Raw genomic sequence first — 20,703 nt, forward strand, 5'->3', positions numbered from 1 at the left:
AGGCCTCTCTTCACCCAGGGCTCTTCCCAACCCACAGCCCCAGTGATCTTCTCTACACCAGTTGGCATTCCAGCTCAGACGTCCCCTGTGCACTCTAGACCTGTATCTGTGTCAACGTAATGTCTACCCACCCTCGTCACCAGGATGTCTCATGGGCACCTCAAACTCTACACGGTCAAAACCAAAGTTTTGGTCTTCTTTCTCCTCCCAAACTGGTCTTCCTCATGAGTTCTACATTTCGGAACACAGCACCATCCTCTGTTTGGATGTTCAAGCCAGAAATGGGGACTTTGTCCTTGACACCTCCCTCTCCCTTTCTCCCCTTTTCCATGTCCGGTTTATCACCAAACTCTGCCAACTTTATTTTCCAGATACCTCTGACTGTGTCCTCTTCTCTCCATTTCCACTGTCACCACCCTAGTCCCACCCTGCAACACGTCTCACCTGGATGACAGCAACAGCCTCCTGAACAGCTTCCCGAAAATCTGTCTTCTATACAACGGCCGACATGATCAGACTTGCCTTTTGCAAATCGGATCCTGTGGGCTGGCTGCTTAAAACTCTTCAGCGGCCTCTCTTGGCTCTGAAAATAAAGACCCAACTCTAGGTGACCTTTCTGGGAACATCTCACCTCTCTTGCCCTCCAGGCCTCCCAACTGTATTGGCCTTCTTTCAGTTCAATGAACACCAAGCTCCTGTCTGCCACAGGACATTTGTATGTGCTGTGCCCTCTATATAGGACTATGCTGTCCAATACAGTAGCCACTAGCCACATACAGCTAGTGAGCAATTGAAACGTGGCCAGTGCAACTGAAGAACTGAATTCTTAATGTTATTTCATTTCAATTAATTAAATTAAAAATTTTAAACATATTCAATTCAGTTATCAGAAAATTTTAACCTACTCTTTAAACACTTTGGGTATGTGAATCTACTTTTTGACATGAATTTTTATTAAATCAAAATACATATCAAGTATTCCTGGTAAAAATTTAGTGTCCGAATTAAGATACGCTGTAAGTGTAAATATATGCACAGAATGTTGAAGACTTAGTTTAAAAAAAGAATGTAAAAGATCTCACTAATAATTTTTTATATTGATCACATGTTAAAAAGATAACATTTTGCATATATTTGGTTAAATATAAGATAGAATTAAAATTAGCTTCACCTGTTTCTTTTTACTCTTTAAATGTGGCTGTTAGAAAAATGTTAAATAAGTGGCTCATATTGTATTTCTATTGGACAACATGCCGTTCCTCATCTTTGTGTTAACTCTTATTTATCCTTCAGAGCTTAGCTCAAATGTCACCTCCTCTAAAAAGCTTCCCCGAGATAGGGTCTTTTATTTTTATTTAGTTTTATTTACTTTCATAGCTATGTGTATGTTTCAGTGGTTGCCTGCCTTTAACTCCTCTCATTTATAATTATACATTTATTCAAATGATTATTTGATTCATGCCTGTTCCCCCACCAACCTCTAACTTCCATGAGAGCAAGGCTCCTGTCTGGCTCCCCTCTGCAAACCAAACATTCGTCCAGAGCCTGGTGCCCGGATGGCTGCCAGTGGACACTTCAGAACACCACAAGAAGTGATTTTATCCACTGTTCTGCCTTCCCGTCCAACGGTCCCCAACCATCTCAGAGAGTCTGAGCGCTCCCTCTCCCTAGAAGTGCCACTATAGCCCTTCAGTATATAGATTCTACCTCTCCCAGGTGGGAAGTCTCCCTTTACAGCTGACCAGAATCCTTCCTGCTGCAAGCTGGCCGAGACCTTTATTCCATCCTTAGAGGTAATTAGAGCAGTGTTTCTCAAACTTGAATGTGCACGCCAGTCGCCTGGAACCTTGTAAAAATGCAGACTCTGGTTCATCAGGTCTGGGATGGGACCTGAGATTCTCATTTCTAACAAGCTGCCTAGTGATAATGTTGATGCTGGTCCCCAGACCACACTCTGAGCAACAAAGATGTAGAGAATCTGGTTACTGCCCTACATATTCCCAAAGTTTTCTTCCTGCTCTGGACCTTCTGTAAATTAGACCAGGAGGGGTCTCTTGAAATTCAGCCCTTTCCCTTCCTGCTCCCGTGTACTCTACCAACCCCATACCCTGAAAAGAAACGTGGTACCTGTGGCTACTGTTGTCATTTGGTTTTCGTTTTTAATTTGAAATAAACCTTTAAGCAGTTTTCAGAGTCAGGAAAGCCCTGATATGGATCATGGAGGTGTAACAATACTCTCCAAAGATAAAGTCACACAGCTGGAGACGCTGAACACTCCTCAAGCTTTGGCTGCGGTCTGCCACACCAGGCTGGTCCTATCAGCTCCTCCAGCAGCCGCCACTCTGCAGGGTCTGGGCTTGGATGCTGGAAAATGTTCTCTCTGATGTGTCCACTGGGAGCATCACAAACCAAGTGTGTGCCACTAGGCCCCCTGCAGGGCAGAGATGACCCCTCTGCCTCCCTGCCCTGCTGACCCAAGGATGTCCGAGGAACAGAAGTGTCTTCCGGTAACCTCGATTGTGTGTGTGTGTGTGTCCGCGTGTGCACACGTTTGCATGTATGTCAGTTACACGTTTGGACATGGGGTCTGTGTGCACGTATCTGTGTGTACGTGTATGTGTGGAGAGTGTGTGTATGCGTTGCCCCCAGTGCTCGAGTTCGGTAAAGCTCTCATCACACAGAGCAGTGCTGGACTCTTTCTGCACAGGCCCGGAGGCTGAACAGTGTCCCTAGGTGGACCCCGCAGAGGTGACCGGCCCCGCTGTCCCTTGCTGCTGCCGCTGCCGCTGGCCCTTGCGTCTCCGAGCGCCGGCACCCGTCTCCTTGTTCTCCTTCCGCCCGGGGTTCCTGTTGGCATTCTCCCGCCGGCCCTGGCCGCCCTTCTTCCTCTTCTGCCCTGTAAGAGTCAACAAAGGGCGTCCTGACACAGCAGGGAGGCCCTGGGCATGGCCAAGGGCCCGAGGAGGAATGTGGTGAGGAAGCTGGGCGTGGGGAGGTGGGGAGGAGGCCCAAGGGCAGTCGGGGTCCCCTCAAGGCCTCCTCTGAGAAGCAGCGACTGCAGAGGGCGCTGCAACATGGGTACTGAGAAGGGTCCCATGAGCCTTTTCACCCTCCACCCCTCGATGAACCAGACGCCCTCCTCTTCCTCACGTCTTCCTCAGACCTTGGATCCCAATGGGCCAAGGGCATCTCCCAGATGGTCACTGCAGCTCTCGGGACAGGCAGGACGGCACCACCACCCCCCCCGCCACTCCTCCACCCCATGCCACTGCCACATCATTGCCACCTGCAGGCTGTGTGACCTTGGCAAAATCACTGCACCTCTCTGGGTCTTAACACCCCCTTCCATGCCCCCATCATCTGACCTCTGAGGGCAATTCCAGTGCCGACATCCACTGGCTCAGAAGAAATGGGGAGGGATAGGGCCATAGAAGCTTCCCGGCCCATCACACAGCTGCAGGACCCACTCTCTGCCTGGCATGGGTTTGCACAGCATTGGGTCCTGGCCTGAGCCCTCTCCTGGGCCACAGGCAGGAAGCAGAGGGGGTCAGAACTCCCGTGGCTGTGCTGACCCCCGACCCCAGGGAGGTGAAGCCGCAGCTCACCCTCCGGGCAGGGCGTCCTCCGCCCCGTGCACCTCCGGGTCTCCTTGGTGTCAGAGCAGACGGTGTGGTCCCCCCCAGGGGCGTTCAACACCCTCCGTGTTCGCTCCTCCGAGCCCCTCCGGAAGCCACAGAGCTTCTTCTTCTTGGAGCACGGCCCCCACAGAGACCACTCGCTCATTTCACATTGTGCTGGCAGGAGGGGAGGGAAGCAAGAAGAGAAGGGGGTCATGTCTCCTCCCCTGGCCCGAGGTACCCCAGGGGAGCCCCTCTCATCTGCTCTCAGCCGCAGCCCCAGGCTAGAGGCGTCTTTAGTCCAGAAGTCAGAAAAGTCCTGAGGGAAAGCTCAGAGGGCGGTGGTGATGCGCTTTCGCTGCACAGGGCCCAGCCCACGCTCTCTCTGGCCAGATCCCCCCAGCCCGCCCCTCCTCCGGGGTCCTGGACCCTGGGCCGCAGTGTTTGCCCGCCGCGCCTTCCTGCCTTACCGGGGCTGCTGCACTCCACGGTGCCGTTGGCAGCCGCAGAGCCCTCGGGACAGGCGGGATAGCAGCGGCCCTTGTGCAGGTACAAGCTCTCCTTACACTTGGTGCAGAAGTTGTGGCTGAAGCAGGCCTCACAGTGTTCGATCTTGCATTCTGAGGAGAGGGCCAGATTGGGGGCCTCTGGCTCAGCCGCGGATGGACGCCTCCCCTGGTCCCCGTGCCCACCCAGCCACACCCACTCACACAGGGCAGGACAGGGGCCTGGGGCTGCAATTACCACAGGGGAGTCTTGGGAGGAGAGAAAGGAAGGCAAGGGGATGGGGGGAGAGGAGGCCAAAGCAGCCTCTCTTGAGGGCTGGCTGGGACTCCTGCCACGGTCAGCCAACCTCAACCCCAACCCAATCCCAGGCCCGGGAGCCCAAGGGCAGGCCCAAGAGAGCTGGTTTCAGAGGAGAGGAGATTAGTAGGGGTGAGAGGAGCGTCCCAGCCTCTCACGGCACCCCAAGGACCACCTAATCAGAGCTGAACCGAGGGATACAATGACACCCCGAGAGTGGCTGTGTGGTCTCCTCTCCCCCTATTGCTGGGCATCCACAACACCCCAGAGCCTGGCTCCTCCTGCCCGGGGCAGCACGAATCTGCCTGGAGTAGGGGAGAGCAATCCCAGGGCAAATTCCTCTGCCTCTACAAGGCCGGGTTCCAGGAACCACCTTGGTTGGACTCCTGGGTCCCTCCCTGAAGCCCTCCTGCCAGCTCTCCCTCCTCTGGGGAAGTGCGGGGAGGGTGGGTTGCCTGGCTAGGCTAGAACCTGGAGGGGTCTTTCACAATCTCTCCCCTCCTGGATTGTGGGTGGAGCTGACTTCTTCCCAGTCTCCGCCCCTGAAGCCTGGGATGCCAGTTTCCCAGAAGCTGGCACAGCCAGGAACGCCCTACCCCAAATCCCTGAGGACCAAGAGGGCAGTCCCGGGGTCCTACCTCCGTTCTCACAAGCTTCCCAACGCCACCCCACCCTCCTCTGTGCCTCCTGGCCTCTGATTCCTGGGTTTGGTGGCAGGCAAAATATGAATGAAAGTAAGAATAACAGCAGCTGTTTATTGAGTGCCAGACCCTGAGGGCTTCCATATGCCTCTTACAACAACCCTAGGGGGTAAAAGCAAAGCACCCACATGTTGAAGATGAAGTCTTGAGAGGCTGCGACTTGCCCAGGGTCACACAGTGAATAAGCAGCAGAGTTGGGATTAGAACCCAAGTCGGCTGAACTTGGATCAGTCATTTCCCCTGAGACCTCGACGTTATCAGCTATGAAAAGGGTACCATCACTTAAGTCCGTCTCCCTCCAAAGGTGGTTGTGATGCTTAACTGATAGGAGGTCTGGAAATGCCTTCTAAACTCCAAGGCTCTGAACAGAATGGGAAGGTCACTGGCATTGCTTACAGGAGAGTGTTCGCTGAATGTCCCCCAGCTGAGAGGGAGGTGTGACAGCATGTGTCTTGGAGCATGTGGGACGGTAGCTGGTGTGAGACAGCGGAGCAGAGTGAGAAGAGTGGGGGGAGAAGGGTGGGGAGAGAAGGCTGACCAGGGCTTGAATTTCCCTGCCATCAGTGGAACCAGCAGTGATTTTTTTGGTTACGTGTCTCAGAGGCATCTTTCTGGCCGCAGAGCAGAGGGAGGGTGGAAGGGAGCCGGAGGAGGGTTGGGGGACAGATGAACAGGCTATTGCAATGGTCGAGGAGAGACGTCATGGGACCCTGAATAAGACCATGGCAGTGAGGATGGAAAGAAGATGAAGCAGGCACAATTTGGTTATTGGATGGATGGGGTGGGGGCATAAATGAGAGGTTGGCTCTCAGGTCTGTGGCTTGGGTGATGGGTTGGGACACTGAGAGTGACCCAATACAGGTCAGTGCAGGTTTGGAGGGAGGAGATGTGGCTGTGGTATGGGTTGGAAACGTGGGTGGGAAGTCTGGGGAGAGGTCTGGTCAGCAGCTGGATATTTACATCAAGAACTCCCCTCCTCAGTATCCCTCTACTCCTCTTGCAGTCCATCAACAGTTCAAAGCACCGCCCCACCCCACCCCCGCCCCATGTCCAGAGCTTCCGGCGCCCTTACCCAGCCCCACCCACACTCACTGATGCACTTGTTCATGTCAGGGTTGCGGGCATCGAAGTATCCAGGTGGGCAGGACGGCAAGCAGACGCCCACCTGGCGGATGTCGTTCCTCTCCAGCAAGATGAACAGCTTGGGTGAGCACTTAAGGCAGCCGTTGACCTCCGAACAGAGCTCACAGCCTTTGGCACAGGCCTGGCTCCCCTCAGCGCTGACTGCAAGGATGGAGCAAGGGTGAGAGGCAGCTGTGGGAGAGACCTCCGTCTTTCCCAGGCTCCCACAAGGATGGGAAGTGAGTAGACAGGAGTTTCAGCCCGTAGAATGAATGTGCTTCTCAGAAAGCACGGGCCAGGCTGGTAGCTCTCTGCAAGGCTGCTTTATAAACCTCCCCAGGATCTGCCTTCAAGGGAACTAGCACAGCAAGAGCTGCCATCCACCCTAAGTGCCTCTTTAGGTCCAGGTACAACACAAACTCACCCTCCAGGCTTGCTCCGTCATCCCCAGAGGAGACACTGAAGCTGCACCCATCCTGGAATGTACACATTCCTTCATCCCCACCCCCACCCCAGAGGAAGGAAAGCTCAGCCTCAGGTATGGATGGAGGGCTTTTGTCCTTGAGAAAATTTTAAGGACAAGAGGCATAACGAGAAAGAGGCCACCTGCCCAGAGACAGGAAGACAGCTGGAATAACCTGCGTCCACAACAGTGGTCTCAAGCAGAGGTGAGTCTGCTCCCCAGAGGACATTTGGCAAAGTCTAGAGACGTTTCGATTATCACACTGGGGAGGGCTTGCTAGTGGCATCTGGGGGACGGAGGCCAGGGAGGCCGCTAAACATCGTACGATGCGGGGGGCATCTCCTACAAAAACAATGTGGCCCAAGATGTCAAAGGTGCTGAGGTTGGAACCATCCTTTGAGCCAGCACGGTCCCCAGCCCCAGAGTCGAGTCTCAGGCCTTTGATCTTGTTTCCTCATTCACTTGTTCAGCCAACACTCACCCGGCCCCTCCCAGGTACCATGTGCAGTGTGAGTGCTGGGGACGTGGAGGGAAAGACGCCTGGCCGCGCTGAACTCATCTCTCAGGGGAGCAGACAGACCTGCAACCAGGGATATGCCGGCAGCCACAAGGCCAAGCGATAGAGGACCCAGAAATAAGGGAGGCAGGAGTCACAGAGGAGGTGCCACTTGGGGCAGCTCTTGAAGAATAAGTAGTGATTTGTCCTTTGGGAAGTGGAGACAAAGGCCCTCCAGGGGCAAGACCACAGAGGCGTAGAATGACCCCAAGGGAATTGCGGATAATTTGGGGTACAAGTGAAAGATAAGGTTTCCTATCAGGAGGGGCCTTTTATATCATGCCAATGGACTTGAATTCCATCCTGTCGGGCAGCATTTCCCAAAGAGTATTCCTTGGAACGTGATTCCCCTAAATGTTCATAGAAGGATGTGGAGAAAAGGCCATTGCACCAGGTGAGACTGAGAACCACCGGGTCCAACAAGTCTAAACAGGCTTCTTTACTGCAGGACTTTTTGCAGCCTTTATTATGCTCCTATGAATTAGAGTGACTCTCTAAAATGGGGAAAGAGTGAACTGCACTTCTGAGACATTTTGGCCACAGAACCCTTGTTTCGCAGAGTTTTGGGGCCATCTTTCTCAGAGCTGATTAGACAACAGGAAGTCATTGGCAAGTTTCAAGCAGGAGCAAGACCCGGTCTGATTTACATGTTGGAAAGCTTCCTCTGCAGCCTGGGGAGAGACCAGAGACTGGAGGACCTTTTGGGAGGAAGCTGACCTGATCATCCAGGTGAGAAAGATGAGAAAGTCTTAAACCAAGTTGTGTTCAGTGGAGATGAAGAGAAAACGATATGAGAGCTGCTTAAGGACTACAATCAGTATGGTCATGGTGACCAATCGGAGCGGGGCGGTGGGGGGAGGCTGCAGTGCTTCCCGGGTTCGGCATAGGGGATGGGTGGGGCCAGTCACTAAAAGGGGAACCAGTCAGCAAGGAGCTGTAGATACAGGCTGGATGCAGAGAGCCAGGGGACTCAGAACAGAGAGGGCAGGGGATCGTGCTGCAAAGGAGGACCCAGAGCTCAGGCTTCAGCTGGCTGGACCTGAGCCGACTGCCCAGCCTGTGACCCTGGGTGAAACACTGCATCTTGTGGGCCTCCCTTCCCACCACCAAAATAGGGAGATCAGGATGCCCATTCTGCAGGGTTGCAGGGAGGAGCACCTGCTCCAGGAATGATCCCTGATTTCAGAACAGGGCAACGAGTAAGAGAAAGGTGAACAGAAGAGAAGAGGGGAATAACAAACACAACAATAAAACAACAACAACAAAATCATAATCATAATCATGGCAGCTTATTCCTAAAGGTTGAACACTTATTCTGTGGCAGGCACTGCTCTCAGTGCTTTACAAGTATTAGCTCATTTGATCCTCACAACCCATGTGGGGGGTACTACTACATTTTTTTCATCCTCTTTCTCACAGATGAGGAAATGGAGAGGTCGAATTACTTAAACAAGGCTTCACAGCCAATATGTGTTCCAGGCAGAGGGGACAAAGTTTATGAAAGCCAGGGGGTAGGACAATACAAGGTGACATGCAAACTGAAAGCATGGCCAGACTGATTTTTTTAAATAGAGAATTTATTTATATAGAGTCAATGTTACCATTTAGTTAATCAATGAATTTAAAACGTAATATCATTCTTGTTGGTTGGGCCATTGTAAGAGAAATAAAAGGCTCCAAATGTGGTGTCGAAGTTATGAGGGAGCCCCCTTGGGATTAGTTTTCCACTTTGGGCCATTATTCAGCTGTATTACAAATTAATAAGTCACTGTAGATTTTAGGTACCACGTTTACTTCAAAGATATTAAGTTGTCTATACTCAAGGTTTTTATTTAATTCATTATTGAAATGAATGCTCCCTCTAGGTTTTTGCCTTGGTTTCAAAAACCAAAGTCATCCAGGTGTCCCAGTTGTGGGCCTCTATCACTATGCTCCCGTAACTCATTTATTCCTTCTTTATCACTTTTGTTAAGGACAGATTTGCAAAGGGCCTTCTCAGAATCCTGCTGCCCACCCCCGACTCAACCAACAAAAAATCTCTGTGTGCATCTCCCTTCAGAGCTCTCAGTGACACGCAAGAGAAAGTGCGGCCAACGGGGGCTCTGAAATTAGTTCAGCATGGCTGGTGTGTGGAGTGAGTGGAGAGGGAAGCAGGGGCCAGAAGAGGAACAGCCTCGAACCCTTATAAAGGAGTATGGACATTATCCTAAAGGCCATGAGGAATCCCTGGGGGCTTTAAAACAGGAGACATGGCCAGGATTCCATTTTAGAAAGATCACTCTGTGGTGTGGAGACCAGATTGTAGGGATGGCAAACCTGGAGGGATGAGGACTCCCAGGTTCAAAGAGATGGAGCTGAACCAAGAGGATGGAAAGGTGTAGACATGGGTGAGATATTCAGGCGGTAGAATCAATGAGACTAGGTGATGAACTGGACGTGGGGTGAGAGCCCGGGGAAGGCACACGTCAAGGGTGATGCCTAGGCATTGGGCTTGGGTGATGGGGTAGCCGTTGGTCCTTCACCAAGACAGGGCCCACAGGAGGAAGAGCAGATTTGGGTGGAGGCAATGATGAGTTGTGTTGAGTTTGTGGTTCTCATGAGACATCCAGGGGGAGGTGTCTACTAGGCAGCTGAACCTGTGGGTCTGGAACTCAAGAGAAACATTTTGCCTGGAGATCGAGACACGGAGTCCTTAATATAAAACAGTCATCAAGGGCCTAGAGGTCCATGAGATGACTAGGAGAGAGGGTACAGACAGTGAGAAGAGGCATTAGCCATGGAAGAGAAGGATGGAAAAAGAAGGGCCAACTAAGAGGCTGAGAAGGAGCACCCAGACAGGCAGGGACACTCAAAAGCATGTTGCATCACGGAAGCCAAGAGAAGAGGACGCTCAAGGGAGGAGGGGGGAGTCCAGCGCCAAACACTTCTGAGATGTCACGTGAGGAATCAGCCACAAACAGGCTAGTGCATCCCTGGTGGGGGTGGAGAGTGGAGGGCAGTGGCTGAAGGGTAAAGGAAGGTGAGGAAAGAGAACCATCTCATTCAAGAGACTGGCTATGGAGAAGGGAGAGAACTCAGGGATCTGTCCTGGGAGCCATCATTGGGGGTTAAATCCGTGGGAGAGGAAAGCGTCCCGGGGGAAGGAGCTGTGCAGCTGGAGAAGAGGACCAAGAGCTGAGGCCTGGGAAGTACTCGCATCCAACACACAAGTAGAGGAAGGTGCCCGGAAAGAAGCTGAGAAGGAATAGTTGGAGAGATGGAAGGACATTGAGGGGGGGCGGGGGATGGAAACCGAGTGGAAAAGGGCGAGATCTGCGGGGACCGGGGCTGGGAGGAGACCATGACTGGGGAGCCCTGGGCAAATCTACAACACGTGCACTAAGAGGTGATTGGGTGACCTCAAGAAAGGCAGTTTGGTGGAGTGGTGGGATGCCAGGCAAACCACAGGGGGCTGAAGAGTGAGTGGAGGGGATAGGGGTGGTGGGGGGGTAAAGTGAGGAGAGGGACAGAGGGGGTCAGAGAACACAGACAGAAAGGAGAGACCAGCTGGGGGTGGGGAATGTGATCACAAGACAGAGGCAGGGTGAAGTGATGGAGTGAAGACCCAAGGATACGGGAGGGTCAAGATACAGAGCTCAGGTGGTAAGACAGGTCTTGAGGCTTGAGGCTGGGGTCAGGGACAAGGGACTAGGGAGCTGAGCTCCATGAGGTTTGGGGGCTCAGGAAGGGAGAGCGGTGCTCAGCAAGGAGGAGAGGGGCTTGGTAATGGGCAGGGGCAGTCCAATGAGGAAAGAGACACTTATCAAGGGGAATGGGAACCAAAGGGTGTTCTCGGCTTAGTGAGGCAAATAGATGGGCAGCGAGGGGATGGAAAGCCAGAGTGGAGGGGGCTCTGTGTGTGCCGGGGTGGGGGGGTGTCCAAGGAAGATGCTGGGTATGGGCAGAGGTTACATAATGATTCAAAGGGAGAAACCGAGGCTCATTCATTCCAGCGACGTTCACCGCACACCTAACACGTGTCAGAACTGCTAGGAACTGGGGATGTGGAGATGTAGCAACAAACACCCACCTAGGGCTGGCTGCACATTGTGAGGACTGGAGGAGCGATGGAGGGCGTGCCCTTACGCAGCAGGCTAGGTGAAGAGGGAGTGCAGACAGGAGAAACAGCCTGTGCAAAGGCTCTGAGGCACCGACCATCCGAGGGCATCCACAGAATGGAAAATAGGGCTTTAGTCTATTGACAGGGAAAGGGACCTCAGAAGGGCGTGGTCAGATTCACAATCTGAAATGCTGCCTCGGGCTTCTGTGCTGCTGCCGGGAGGGGTGCGTGCAAGGGAGGCAGCCTGGCAGGGCTGGAGCCTGGCTGAGGACGCGTGGGCTCAGTGATGGGGAGGGCGCTCAGGGAGCTGATGGAGCCTCTTTCCAAGCTCTTCACAAAACCCCCTCATGCAGTTCTGCCCTTCCCACCCCCACCCTACTGCCCCCGCTCCCAGGCACTCAGTGGAGCCCACTGCATGAGGCAGGAAGGCAAGGGCTGTGCCCTCCTCCCTTCCCTGGTGCTTCTTGCCCCCTTCATCCCCACGCAAACCCCTTTCGGGCTGATGTTTCTACAGTCAGGCCTTGCCCCAGGGTGGCTCAGCCCCCACCCCCCTGAAGAATGGCTTCTGGTCACAGTGCCTCCTCTCCAGGGACTTCACTTCTCCCAGGTCCCCAACCTTCTCATCTCGAGATCTTTCCAAAACCCCAATTCTGATGGTGTCACACCCCTGCCTAAAACCCATCAATAGCTCCCTATTGGCTACAGAATTAATACCCAGCTCTTCCACCTGGCCTAAAAAGCTTCCATGGGCTGATCCCATCCACCTCATCTCCTCACACTACCTCTAAGCAATATGGAATTATTTTCGTTCCTCTGAACACATCACACTACTTCACACCTCTGTGCCTTTGCTCAAGTTGGTCCTTCTGCCTGGAACACCCTCTGCCTCCTCTTGAGCTTAACTCTTTCAAGCCTCAGAACTAAGGTCACCTCCTCCAGGAAGTCTCCATTGATCTCACCTCCATGTAAAATTTGGATGGAGTATTTCTCTGTGTTCCCTGCCCCCAGTACTTGAATCCATCATGGTAGACATCACCTTGTGTTGTTATTATCTGCTAATATGTCTTTTCCTCCCATTAGAAAGAGCTTTGGAGGGTGGAGCCTGTCTTGTTTCTGAATGGGAGCCCAGTAAGGGGTGAAGCTCCACACAGGCATAGGGCTCCCCCAGAATGTAGGGCTGAGGATGTGGTGAGTGAGGCAGAGGCTCAGGGAGGGGATTATATGGATGGAGCTCACTGCGGGGCTTGATAAAGTGTGGGGAGCGGGACAGGATAGGAATGAGGAGTTACGGGGGGTTGGGTGAGGGTCAACGCCAAGGGAGGGGAACTCTCCATGACCCAGAGGAGGGCTGACCTTTGTTTGGGGGTGGAATGGCCCAAGGAGTGAATGGGGCTTCAGCCAGGGAAGAGGGACTCTACAGACGGTTAGTGGCGGGGGGGAGGAAGGCTCCAGATGGAGGACGGGGCAGTGAGAAGGGGCAAAAATGGGAGTCCAGAGAAAGACAAATATGATATGATATCCTTTACATGTGCAATCTAAAAAAATGGTACAAATGAACATATTTACAAAACAGAAATAGAGTCACAGCTGTAGAAAACAAACTTATGGTTACCAAGGGGGAAGGGGAGGGGAGGGATAAATTGGGAGATTGGGATTGACATATATACACTAGTATATATAAAATAGATAACTAATAGGGACCTGCTGTAGAGCACAGGGAACTCTACTCAGTGTTCTGTCGTGACCTGTATGGGAGGAGGATCTGGAAGAGAGTGGATTTATGTATACGTGTGGCTGGTTCACTTTGCTGTGAGGCGGAAGCTAACACAGCATCGGGGATCAACTATATTCCAATAAAAATTAATTTAAAAAAGGGGGAGTCCAGCTTCTGGAAGAGTCAGGGTTCAGTGAAGGAATGCAGGCTTCACGGGGGGCAGGACTGAGTAAAGGGGCCCAGGAATCAGATGGGAGAAGGGTGTCAGTAAGGGGAGGGGCACTCAGTGAGAGGCATGGTGAGGGAAAGAGGGTTCCGTGATGGGCAGGAAATCCAGGTAGGAAGGCGGTCAGCAGAGGGCAAGGGTCAGTGAGGGTGAGTGAAGAGAGGGTTCGGGGAGGGGAGGTGTCCTCAGTGAGTGGGACAGGAGGAGGACGCCCTGTCAGGGTTTAGGACTCACAGCTAAACTTCTCCCCTCTGTGCAGGGACACCATCTCTCAGACCTGAGATCACACATTTCTGGGCTCAAAACTGGTGTGTGGTTCTGCATCAGAGCTATACTGGGTGGCTTCTGGTGGCCCCACTGGCATGCAGTCACGGGATGGCAGAGTCGACAGACCTGAGGCTCATATACACAGCAAGCCTGCCTCTGCCCGCCAGGCTGCCCACTGCCCTTGCACGTGGTGGGGGCCAGAGCAGCCACACGTGCTGTCTCCATCCTTTCTTCCCTCGTCCACTCCCATGGAAACCCTGGAGCAAAATGGTCCACAGGTTGTTTATATAATAATGACACGCATCTAAAAGAGTGGATATATGTATATGTATAACTGATTCACTTTGCTGTACACCTGAAACTAACACAACATTGTAAATCAACTATACTCCAATAAAAATTAAAAAAAAAAAAAACAACGACATGCATCCTGACCATACAGAGCTTGATATTTCACAAACGTTTCACAATATGTGTACCTATTATCTCATGTAACCCTCACTGTATTCCTATACAATCACACTTGAAGCTTTATGGCTACGATTTCACAAGTGTTGCCTGGCAATGTCTACCCCCATATCCCCCTGAGCCTCTGTCCATTTTGGACCCTCGTTGCATCTTGAGTCTTTCCCACACCTCTCCCCAACCTCGTCGCATCCTTGATGGTGATCAAGGATGTCTGTCAGTCACATCGTTTGGTAATAAACACTGGGCTACATGCTGCCGAGGCTGTGAGATGTGGCTCTATCAAAACTGGACACATCAAAATCGCTGCATTTGATTGGCTGTTGCTGGCAGTGGCCCATTCTGATGGCCAGGCCAGTACTTTTCTCTTTTTTTAGTGCAAAAGGTGAACCCAGGTCTTCTGACCCCCTGGTGTAGGTGAGTGTGCGGCTCACCAGCGGAAGCGTGACCACTAGTGCACATCACATGAGGATGAGTGGACTCTCCCATTCTTTCTCGCCTCTCGGAAATAGAGGAGACTGATTATAAACCACTAAACCGCATCTGGCCCGTGGAGTCCAAAATACTGGCCACGACAGATGAGAAGGGAGGAAAATCAAGGCCTCACTGCTGATTAAACCTAACCGTCTCTAATTGTTTGTTAAGCCAGGGATTTTCAGCTTCACCAGTTCTCTGAGCTTCTCTCTCTGGGCTGGGTTCTGGCCTTGGCCACTCCCGTGGAGACCCAACAAAACTCCATTGCCTTTCAACCTTTCCTGGCGGACCTCGGTCGGAAGGCCTCAGAAATGAAGCAAGAGATGGTCGGTAAAAAAAAATAAAAAAATAAAAAATAAATAAAAAAAAAAAAAGAGATGGTCGGACTAGACTTCAGAGGAGCTGTCTGCCTGGGGGCGTGACATCTCTTCCGTGGGATGCTGAGAGACAGATAGGCTTGGGTCGGGCCTCCACCCCACTCGCCGGCACTGTCCCTCACACGCAGTGGCCACTCCCACGACACGATGGCAGGTACTGAACCCCCATCCCTGGAGGCATCGAGTGGAGAATGGGGGACCTGCTCTCAGGACTGCCTAGGATGGGATCCTGGGAAGGACGGCGAGGATGGTGGGGACAGGTAAACTCCTTCAGGCTCTGTTTTCAAGAAGACTGGGCTCACAGGAACCAGGAGACCTGGGTTCCAATACTGACTGTGTGTCCTTTGGAATGTCATCTCTTCCCCATTCTTAGCCTCAGTTTTCCCATCTGTACAATGACAGGATTTAGTATTTTAGGCTGTGAAGACCCTTTCCTCCAATGACATCGTACGTGGAATCTTCCCAAAAGCAGGGAAGAGGGAAGCTGCTCTGGTTTGAAGGTGGGGGGGGGGCAGCCTCCTGCCCACGGCCTCCCCTTCACCCCCCAGTGCAGATCTCTGAATCCCACTGGGCAGGGTTAAAAACCACAGCAGTGGACTGTCCCACGACCTTCTCTGCTCCATTGTTTCTGCCCCGTGATCTGGGCAGGGATGTCTGTTGCCCACCACGAGGCTGTGTGGGGTTCCTGGCCCCAAGGGGTTAAGGGCTGCACTTCAGACACCACTAAAAGAAAGGAGCCCTGAACTCCTGTCCATAAAGGGGGGACACTGAGCAGCCCACGAGCACCGGGCCGGGAAGCACTTCCATGGATACCACACAAAGCTGGTGTTATATCAAAGGGCAGAATCCACAAACTGGACCCTCACAAGAGAGGGGTTAATCTAGAAAGCAGAGTCAACAAAGGGGAAAACAGACAAAGTGAGTAATCTACAGAGTGGGTAATCTCAATAAATTAATCCACAAACTGGATAATCCACAAACAGGATAATCTACTGAGTAATGTAATAGACAAAGTAGAAATCTGCAATGGTCATCACAGAATGAAACGACCAAAGGCCCTAGTCCCCAGACAGCACCCTCACCACCACCACTCCCAAGGCCCACGGTGGTCCAGCCGCATCCATTACTCACTCCGCCTCTGCCTCTTCCCCTTGATCCCCCGGCTGCCGGCAGCGAGATGCATCCAGCTCAGAACCAGGGCCGCCACACACAGCCCCAGCCGCATAGTCACCGCCAGCTCCAGGCCCCTGGTAGGAGGGGTGGTCTCTGGGGGGGTGGATGGCACAGGGCTCTTGCTAACGCCTCCGGGGCTGGGTCAGCAGCAGGAGGCCCAGGCCTGGGCTGTATCCCAAATCCACCATAATCTCAGCTGGGGACAGAGAGGGTGTGGGGAGCCCACTTCTCCATCAGCCCATAAGGAGGTCCAGAGAGCTTTCCTCAAAGGCACCTTGGGGTGTCACATGGGAGAACTCTTTGTCCTTCAGCAGGGACACCTCCAAAAACCAACCTGTTGGGGGAGGAGAGAGAAGGGTTAATTCTGGGGAACCATGGGGCCCCCCAACCTATGCCACCTACCCCCCCCATGTGGTCCCCTACCCAGGAGACTGTGAAAACTCAGAACGTTTGGACACTACAAGTTACCCACCCGGCACCCCCGTAGAAGAAATCTACTCCTTTTCCTATCTTGTAAGAGTCCCTAACGTGGGATGGGAGTTGGCTACCCAAGTAGTTGGAATATGGTGGACACTCAAATCAAACTTGTGGATCACTAGAAACCAGCTGCCTGGTTTCCATCCTGCCTAACGTTAGGAAGTCCTTCTTTAGGTCTACCCTACAGACTTCATGCTGCAGTAACATAATGTCTCTCAAAGAGCAGCTCTCTCTGTCCTTCTGTGAGTGACCCCTCAGCCTTCTCTCCCCAGTGCTGAGTCACCAATGTGCCTTTCACCTGCCTGGAGCTAGAGCAGTGGCCCCCGACAAGCTGGCAGACCCTGCGTGGCCCTCTGGGCTTGGCGGGAGAAAAGGAAGTAAGGCTTCCCCTGGCCACAGAAACTCTGACACAGCAGGCCCTGCGGGCCTGGCCTTTGTGAGAGGATAAAAGAGGCAGCGACGCCCGCCCTGGCCAGAGACACAGAGAATGGGGATAATCCCCCTGCCCAGCGAGAGCCAGGTCTGTGGACCCGCTGGCCCGGGTGATGGGGGCAGGGGGAGCTGGTCCCTCCCCAGTGAAATGTGTCTGGGAAGTTGGAGCCCAACCTGGGAGTCAGGGGACGAAAACCCACTTCCCACTCACAGTATCGCACACTTTCACAACAGATGCCTGCACGTCCATTGGCCCACACACTTGCTGCACACACACCCACACCCACACAGGGACGGGAGGAAACAGAGAGTCTTAGAGAAGCTTTGTAGGTGCCAGAGAAGCATCACCCTCCCACCGGCTGCTTAGGATGCCTTTGGACAAGTCACTTAGCCTCTCTGAACCTCAGTTTCCTCATCTGTGAAATGGGGATAAATATTTCACAGGTTTGCTCTGAGAGCTGGCTGAGTTTTGGCTTAACTAATGAGAAAGCTGAAATGCTAGAGCCGAGGTGTCCCTCCCAACCCCGTCCCAATCCTTTCCCCCTTCGCCTCCAGCGAGGCCCCAGGAGAGCCCACCTGCATGGGAGATAAATCATTATCCCACAAGGGAGTTCAGCACTCCCTCCTTGGCCTCTCCCACCGGCTTTGAAGGCCAGACACACTCAAGTGGTTAAGCTGCTTGTGAGAAGTGTTTACATGAGACTGATGGATCCCACCTGGTGCTGTGGCCCGAGCCTGCGGAGATGCCCCCAGCCACCCCCAAGCGCCCCGTCAGCTGCCAGCCCCTACCTGCCCTTCCAGTACTCCCTGCGTGAACCGCCAGAGCCTTCCCGCCTTCTCCAGCCCCCACCACACACTTCCATCACCCACAGATTGCAGACGTCCGGCTGAGCTTATCAAACCGGGGTCTTCAGCTCCAAGTACACAATCCCAGACGCTGGCCGTAGAGTATGATGGTTTAAGGGCATAAACTTCAGAGTCAGACTGCCTGGCTTTGAATGTTGCCTCTGCTACTTATTAGTTGTTACCTTAGGCTAGTTGCTTAGCTGGTCTGAGCCTCAGTTTCTTTATCTACAAGAGGGTGGTTGTTGTTTCTATAGCTTAAATTAGTTAATACATGAAACTGCTTAGAACGGTGCCTGGCACATAAGGACTCAATAAATGCTGTCTTTTCTATGACCAAGACTGCATTTTGTGTCTACATTCTGATGGTCATCTAAAAAGCAATAGAAACAGTTTTCATACCATCTGGATACTAATCTTAACACTGAGCACTGTTACGCCATTTCCATATTTGCATTTATCTTTATGGTCGATTGCCTTGGCCCCAGTGATCACTCAAAGTGATAGGGTTAAACTTTAATGGTGGCCTTTCTCAAACTGAGGTCTGAGGACCCCTGGCAGATACATTCTCAGGGTGCCGTGAGTCCTTAAACTTGACAAACACTGGAGGAAGACCACATTGGACAAAGCTGGTGTTAAATCCTGAGTCTGTGAGGCTTTGGTCTCACTGTGTGATCAGTACCCCTGGGTCCTTGGGGCAGAACAGGTCTATGCATCTCTGCACTCCCTGTGCCTGCCCAGCACGGTGCCTGGCACTTCAGAGTTAGTGCTCAGCAAATGTTAGCACCCTTCCTCTCCCTCCCTCTACTTCCCCCTCAGTGCTCCTGGATCTTAGCTTTCAGGCTGGCCCTTGCCAGGCTCACCCAACCCTTGCCAGGGAGGATCTTCCAACCCACTCCCACCAGTATCCCCATCAAACCATGATCTCAGCAGGGAAATGGGGAGGAGGCTGCAGATCTGAATGTCACTGGAGCAAGTGGCACTGGCCTTCCTCACCCATCACTGGATAGGAAGAGTTTCAATACAGAATCAACCCTGGAAAGGAGCTAAGAGTTCATTCTATCAGGGATACAAGCAGCAAATAGGAGGGACACTGGATGTGGAGGGGGTGAACTGGAGGGCAAATGTCCCATCCAAAGGGAGCATCTGCTATTCCATTCCAGTTGACTGTTGATAGGCAGAAATACTGGCTCCACATTGCTAGATTTTCTGATTTTTTAAAAGAGAAGTGGAAAACTCTGAATTTTATGTGATATCTGATTTTAAAGTCAGGACAGGTCTCAGACTAGGAACGCTGCAGTACCAAGCCCCAGAAGGTCACAGGTCCCTGAATCCACGTCCCTCCAGAGTGGAGGTCCCTCCCCCCTCCCCCACCCCGTCCCCATCCCCACGCACATATATGCAGTGGGTACACACACAGAGACAACCTTGGACCAAGGCTGAGAGAGGGGATAGGAGCTAATGACTCTCTTTTAAGTAGCCTGTCTCATTTCTCTCGGTTCCTCTGCCTGATTTCCTCTGCCCCTTGGGCTACATGGCACAGGCAGGTCCTATTCGGAAGCCCATCACTCTGCACCAGCAGAGCCGGCAATGGGAACTGCTGGCAGTGATCAAGGTCTCAGGCATCCATGGGGGTGAGGAAGGGCATTTTGTCTCTGCCAGGGTCGGGGTGAGGGATTCACATTCATGACGTGCCTGCACCACCTGCCATGCGCCAGGCGCTCACTGACTCCTCACCGCAAGGCTAAGAGGAAAGTAGAATTATTCCCACTTTATGGGCAAGGACAGGTTAAGGGTCTTGGGGTTACAAACCTAGTCAGTGAGCGAAAGGTTTGCTGCTCAGGACTGGGGATCTGGAGGGCAGAGCAAGGTGCAGGGAGCGGAGGTGTGTAGGGCACAACCCAGCTTGGGGAAGGGGTGGAAAGCAGAGGCAGAGTCTGTGGCCCAGGAGAGAGGCCGCACGTGCTAGGTGGTCCGAAGAGGGGAGGACAGACTGGGGAGGGGAGCACGGCTAGGGGTGGTGCTGAGGGCGGGGACTCAGTCCCCCCAGAAGTCTGGAATAACTTTCACCTTCTTCCCTGCAACACTATTTGGATAAATTGGTACCCGGTCCGGGGCCGGATACAGACCCAAAAATGTAAACCATCCAGATAATTTCTCATTAGCCCTCCCCAGGACCAGCTACGGGTGGAGAGGGCTGCAGGCGGGGGCAGAAGAATTGCTGGGCTGGGGGCGGAACCTAGTACATGCCGGCCCGACCTGTCGGGATTAGTGTGTCTGCCAGAGCCAAGCCAGGTGCTGGGGCCGACCGCCCCCCCCCGCCCCCCAACGCCAAGGGCAGCGGGGAAAGGCTCCTTCGCGCCCCTCCATCGCGACTCCAAGCGCTCAGAGTCTTCCTCCCTATTATCAGGAGAGGCCCAACAGGTGCAGGGGGAGGGGAGGTGGACCTGAAGTCCCCCTGACTGCCCCCCAAAATCCAAGAGAACTCTCCAGGTCCAAGAGGTGGGTTTCACAAGAAAACCCTTGCCCCAAGCTCGCGCACCCGGAATCCGACCCGGCGCTCCTGGGAGCCGTGGGTTAACAAACAGCCCCCATCTTTCCCCAAGCAAGCAAGACCGTCTGTCCCTCAGCCCCCCGAACCCGCGGGACAGTGAGCCGCGCCACCTAGCAGCGCACCGGGGGGGGGGGGGCGCGGCACACACCGCCTGCCACGTCGGACCCGGGCCCGGGCTGCGGCACTGGGGGTGGTAGCTAGAGGCCGTGGGGTGGTAGCTAGAGGCCGTGGGACTCGGGGGAGTCCGAGGCGAAGACACCGGGAATCAAGAGCTTCTGGCTCGGGGGTGCTGGACAATCGGTCTGGTGGATTTGGGGAGTTCAGAACTTCGAGTGAGCA

At 53.3% G+C, this 20,703-nt stretch overlaps 1 protein-coding gene across 1 annotated transcript; it reads right to left on the reverse strand.

Annotated features, from left to right (window-relative positions):
* Positions 1-2,729: 2,729 nt before the first annotated feature.
* RSPO1 (R-spondin 1) lies at positions 2,730-16,110 on the reverse strand. The gene is made up of 5 exons (XM_007182548.2): positions 16,017-16,110; positions 6,215-6,406; positions 4,088-4,237; positions 3,606-3,794; positions 2,730-2,896 (listed from the first exon to the last, which is right to left on the reverse strand). Exons 1-5 carry the CDS (start codon positions 16,108-16,110, stop codon positions 2,730-2,732), a joined length of 792 nt encoding a protein of 263 aa, XP_007182610.1.
* Between the last annotated feature and the right edge of the window lie 4,593 nt (positions 16,111-20,703).

Source organism: Balaenoptera acutorostrata, chromosome 1 (genome assembly GCF_949987535.1).
Source record: "Balaenoptera acutorostrata chromosome 1, mBalAcu1.1, whole genome shotgun sequence".
Taxonomy (NCBI): domain Eukaryota; kingdom Metazoa; phylum Chordata; class Mammalia; order Artiodactyla; family Balaenopteridae; genus Balaenoptera; species Balaenoptera acutorostrata.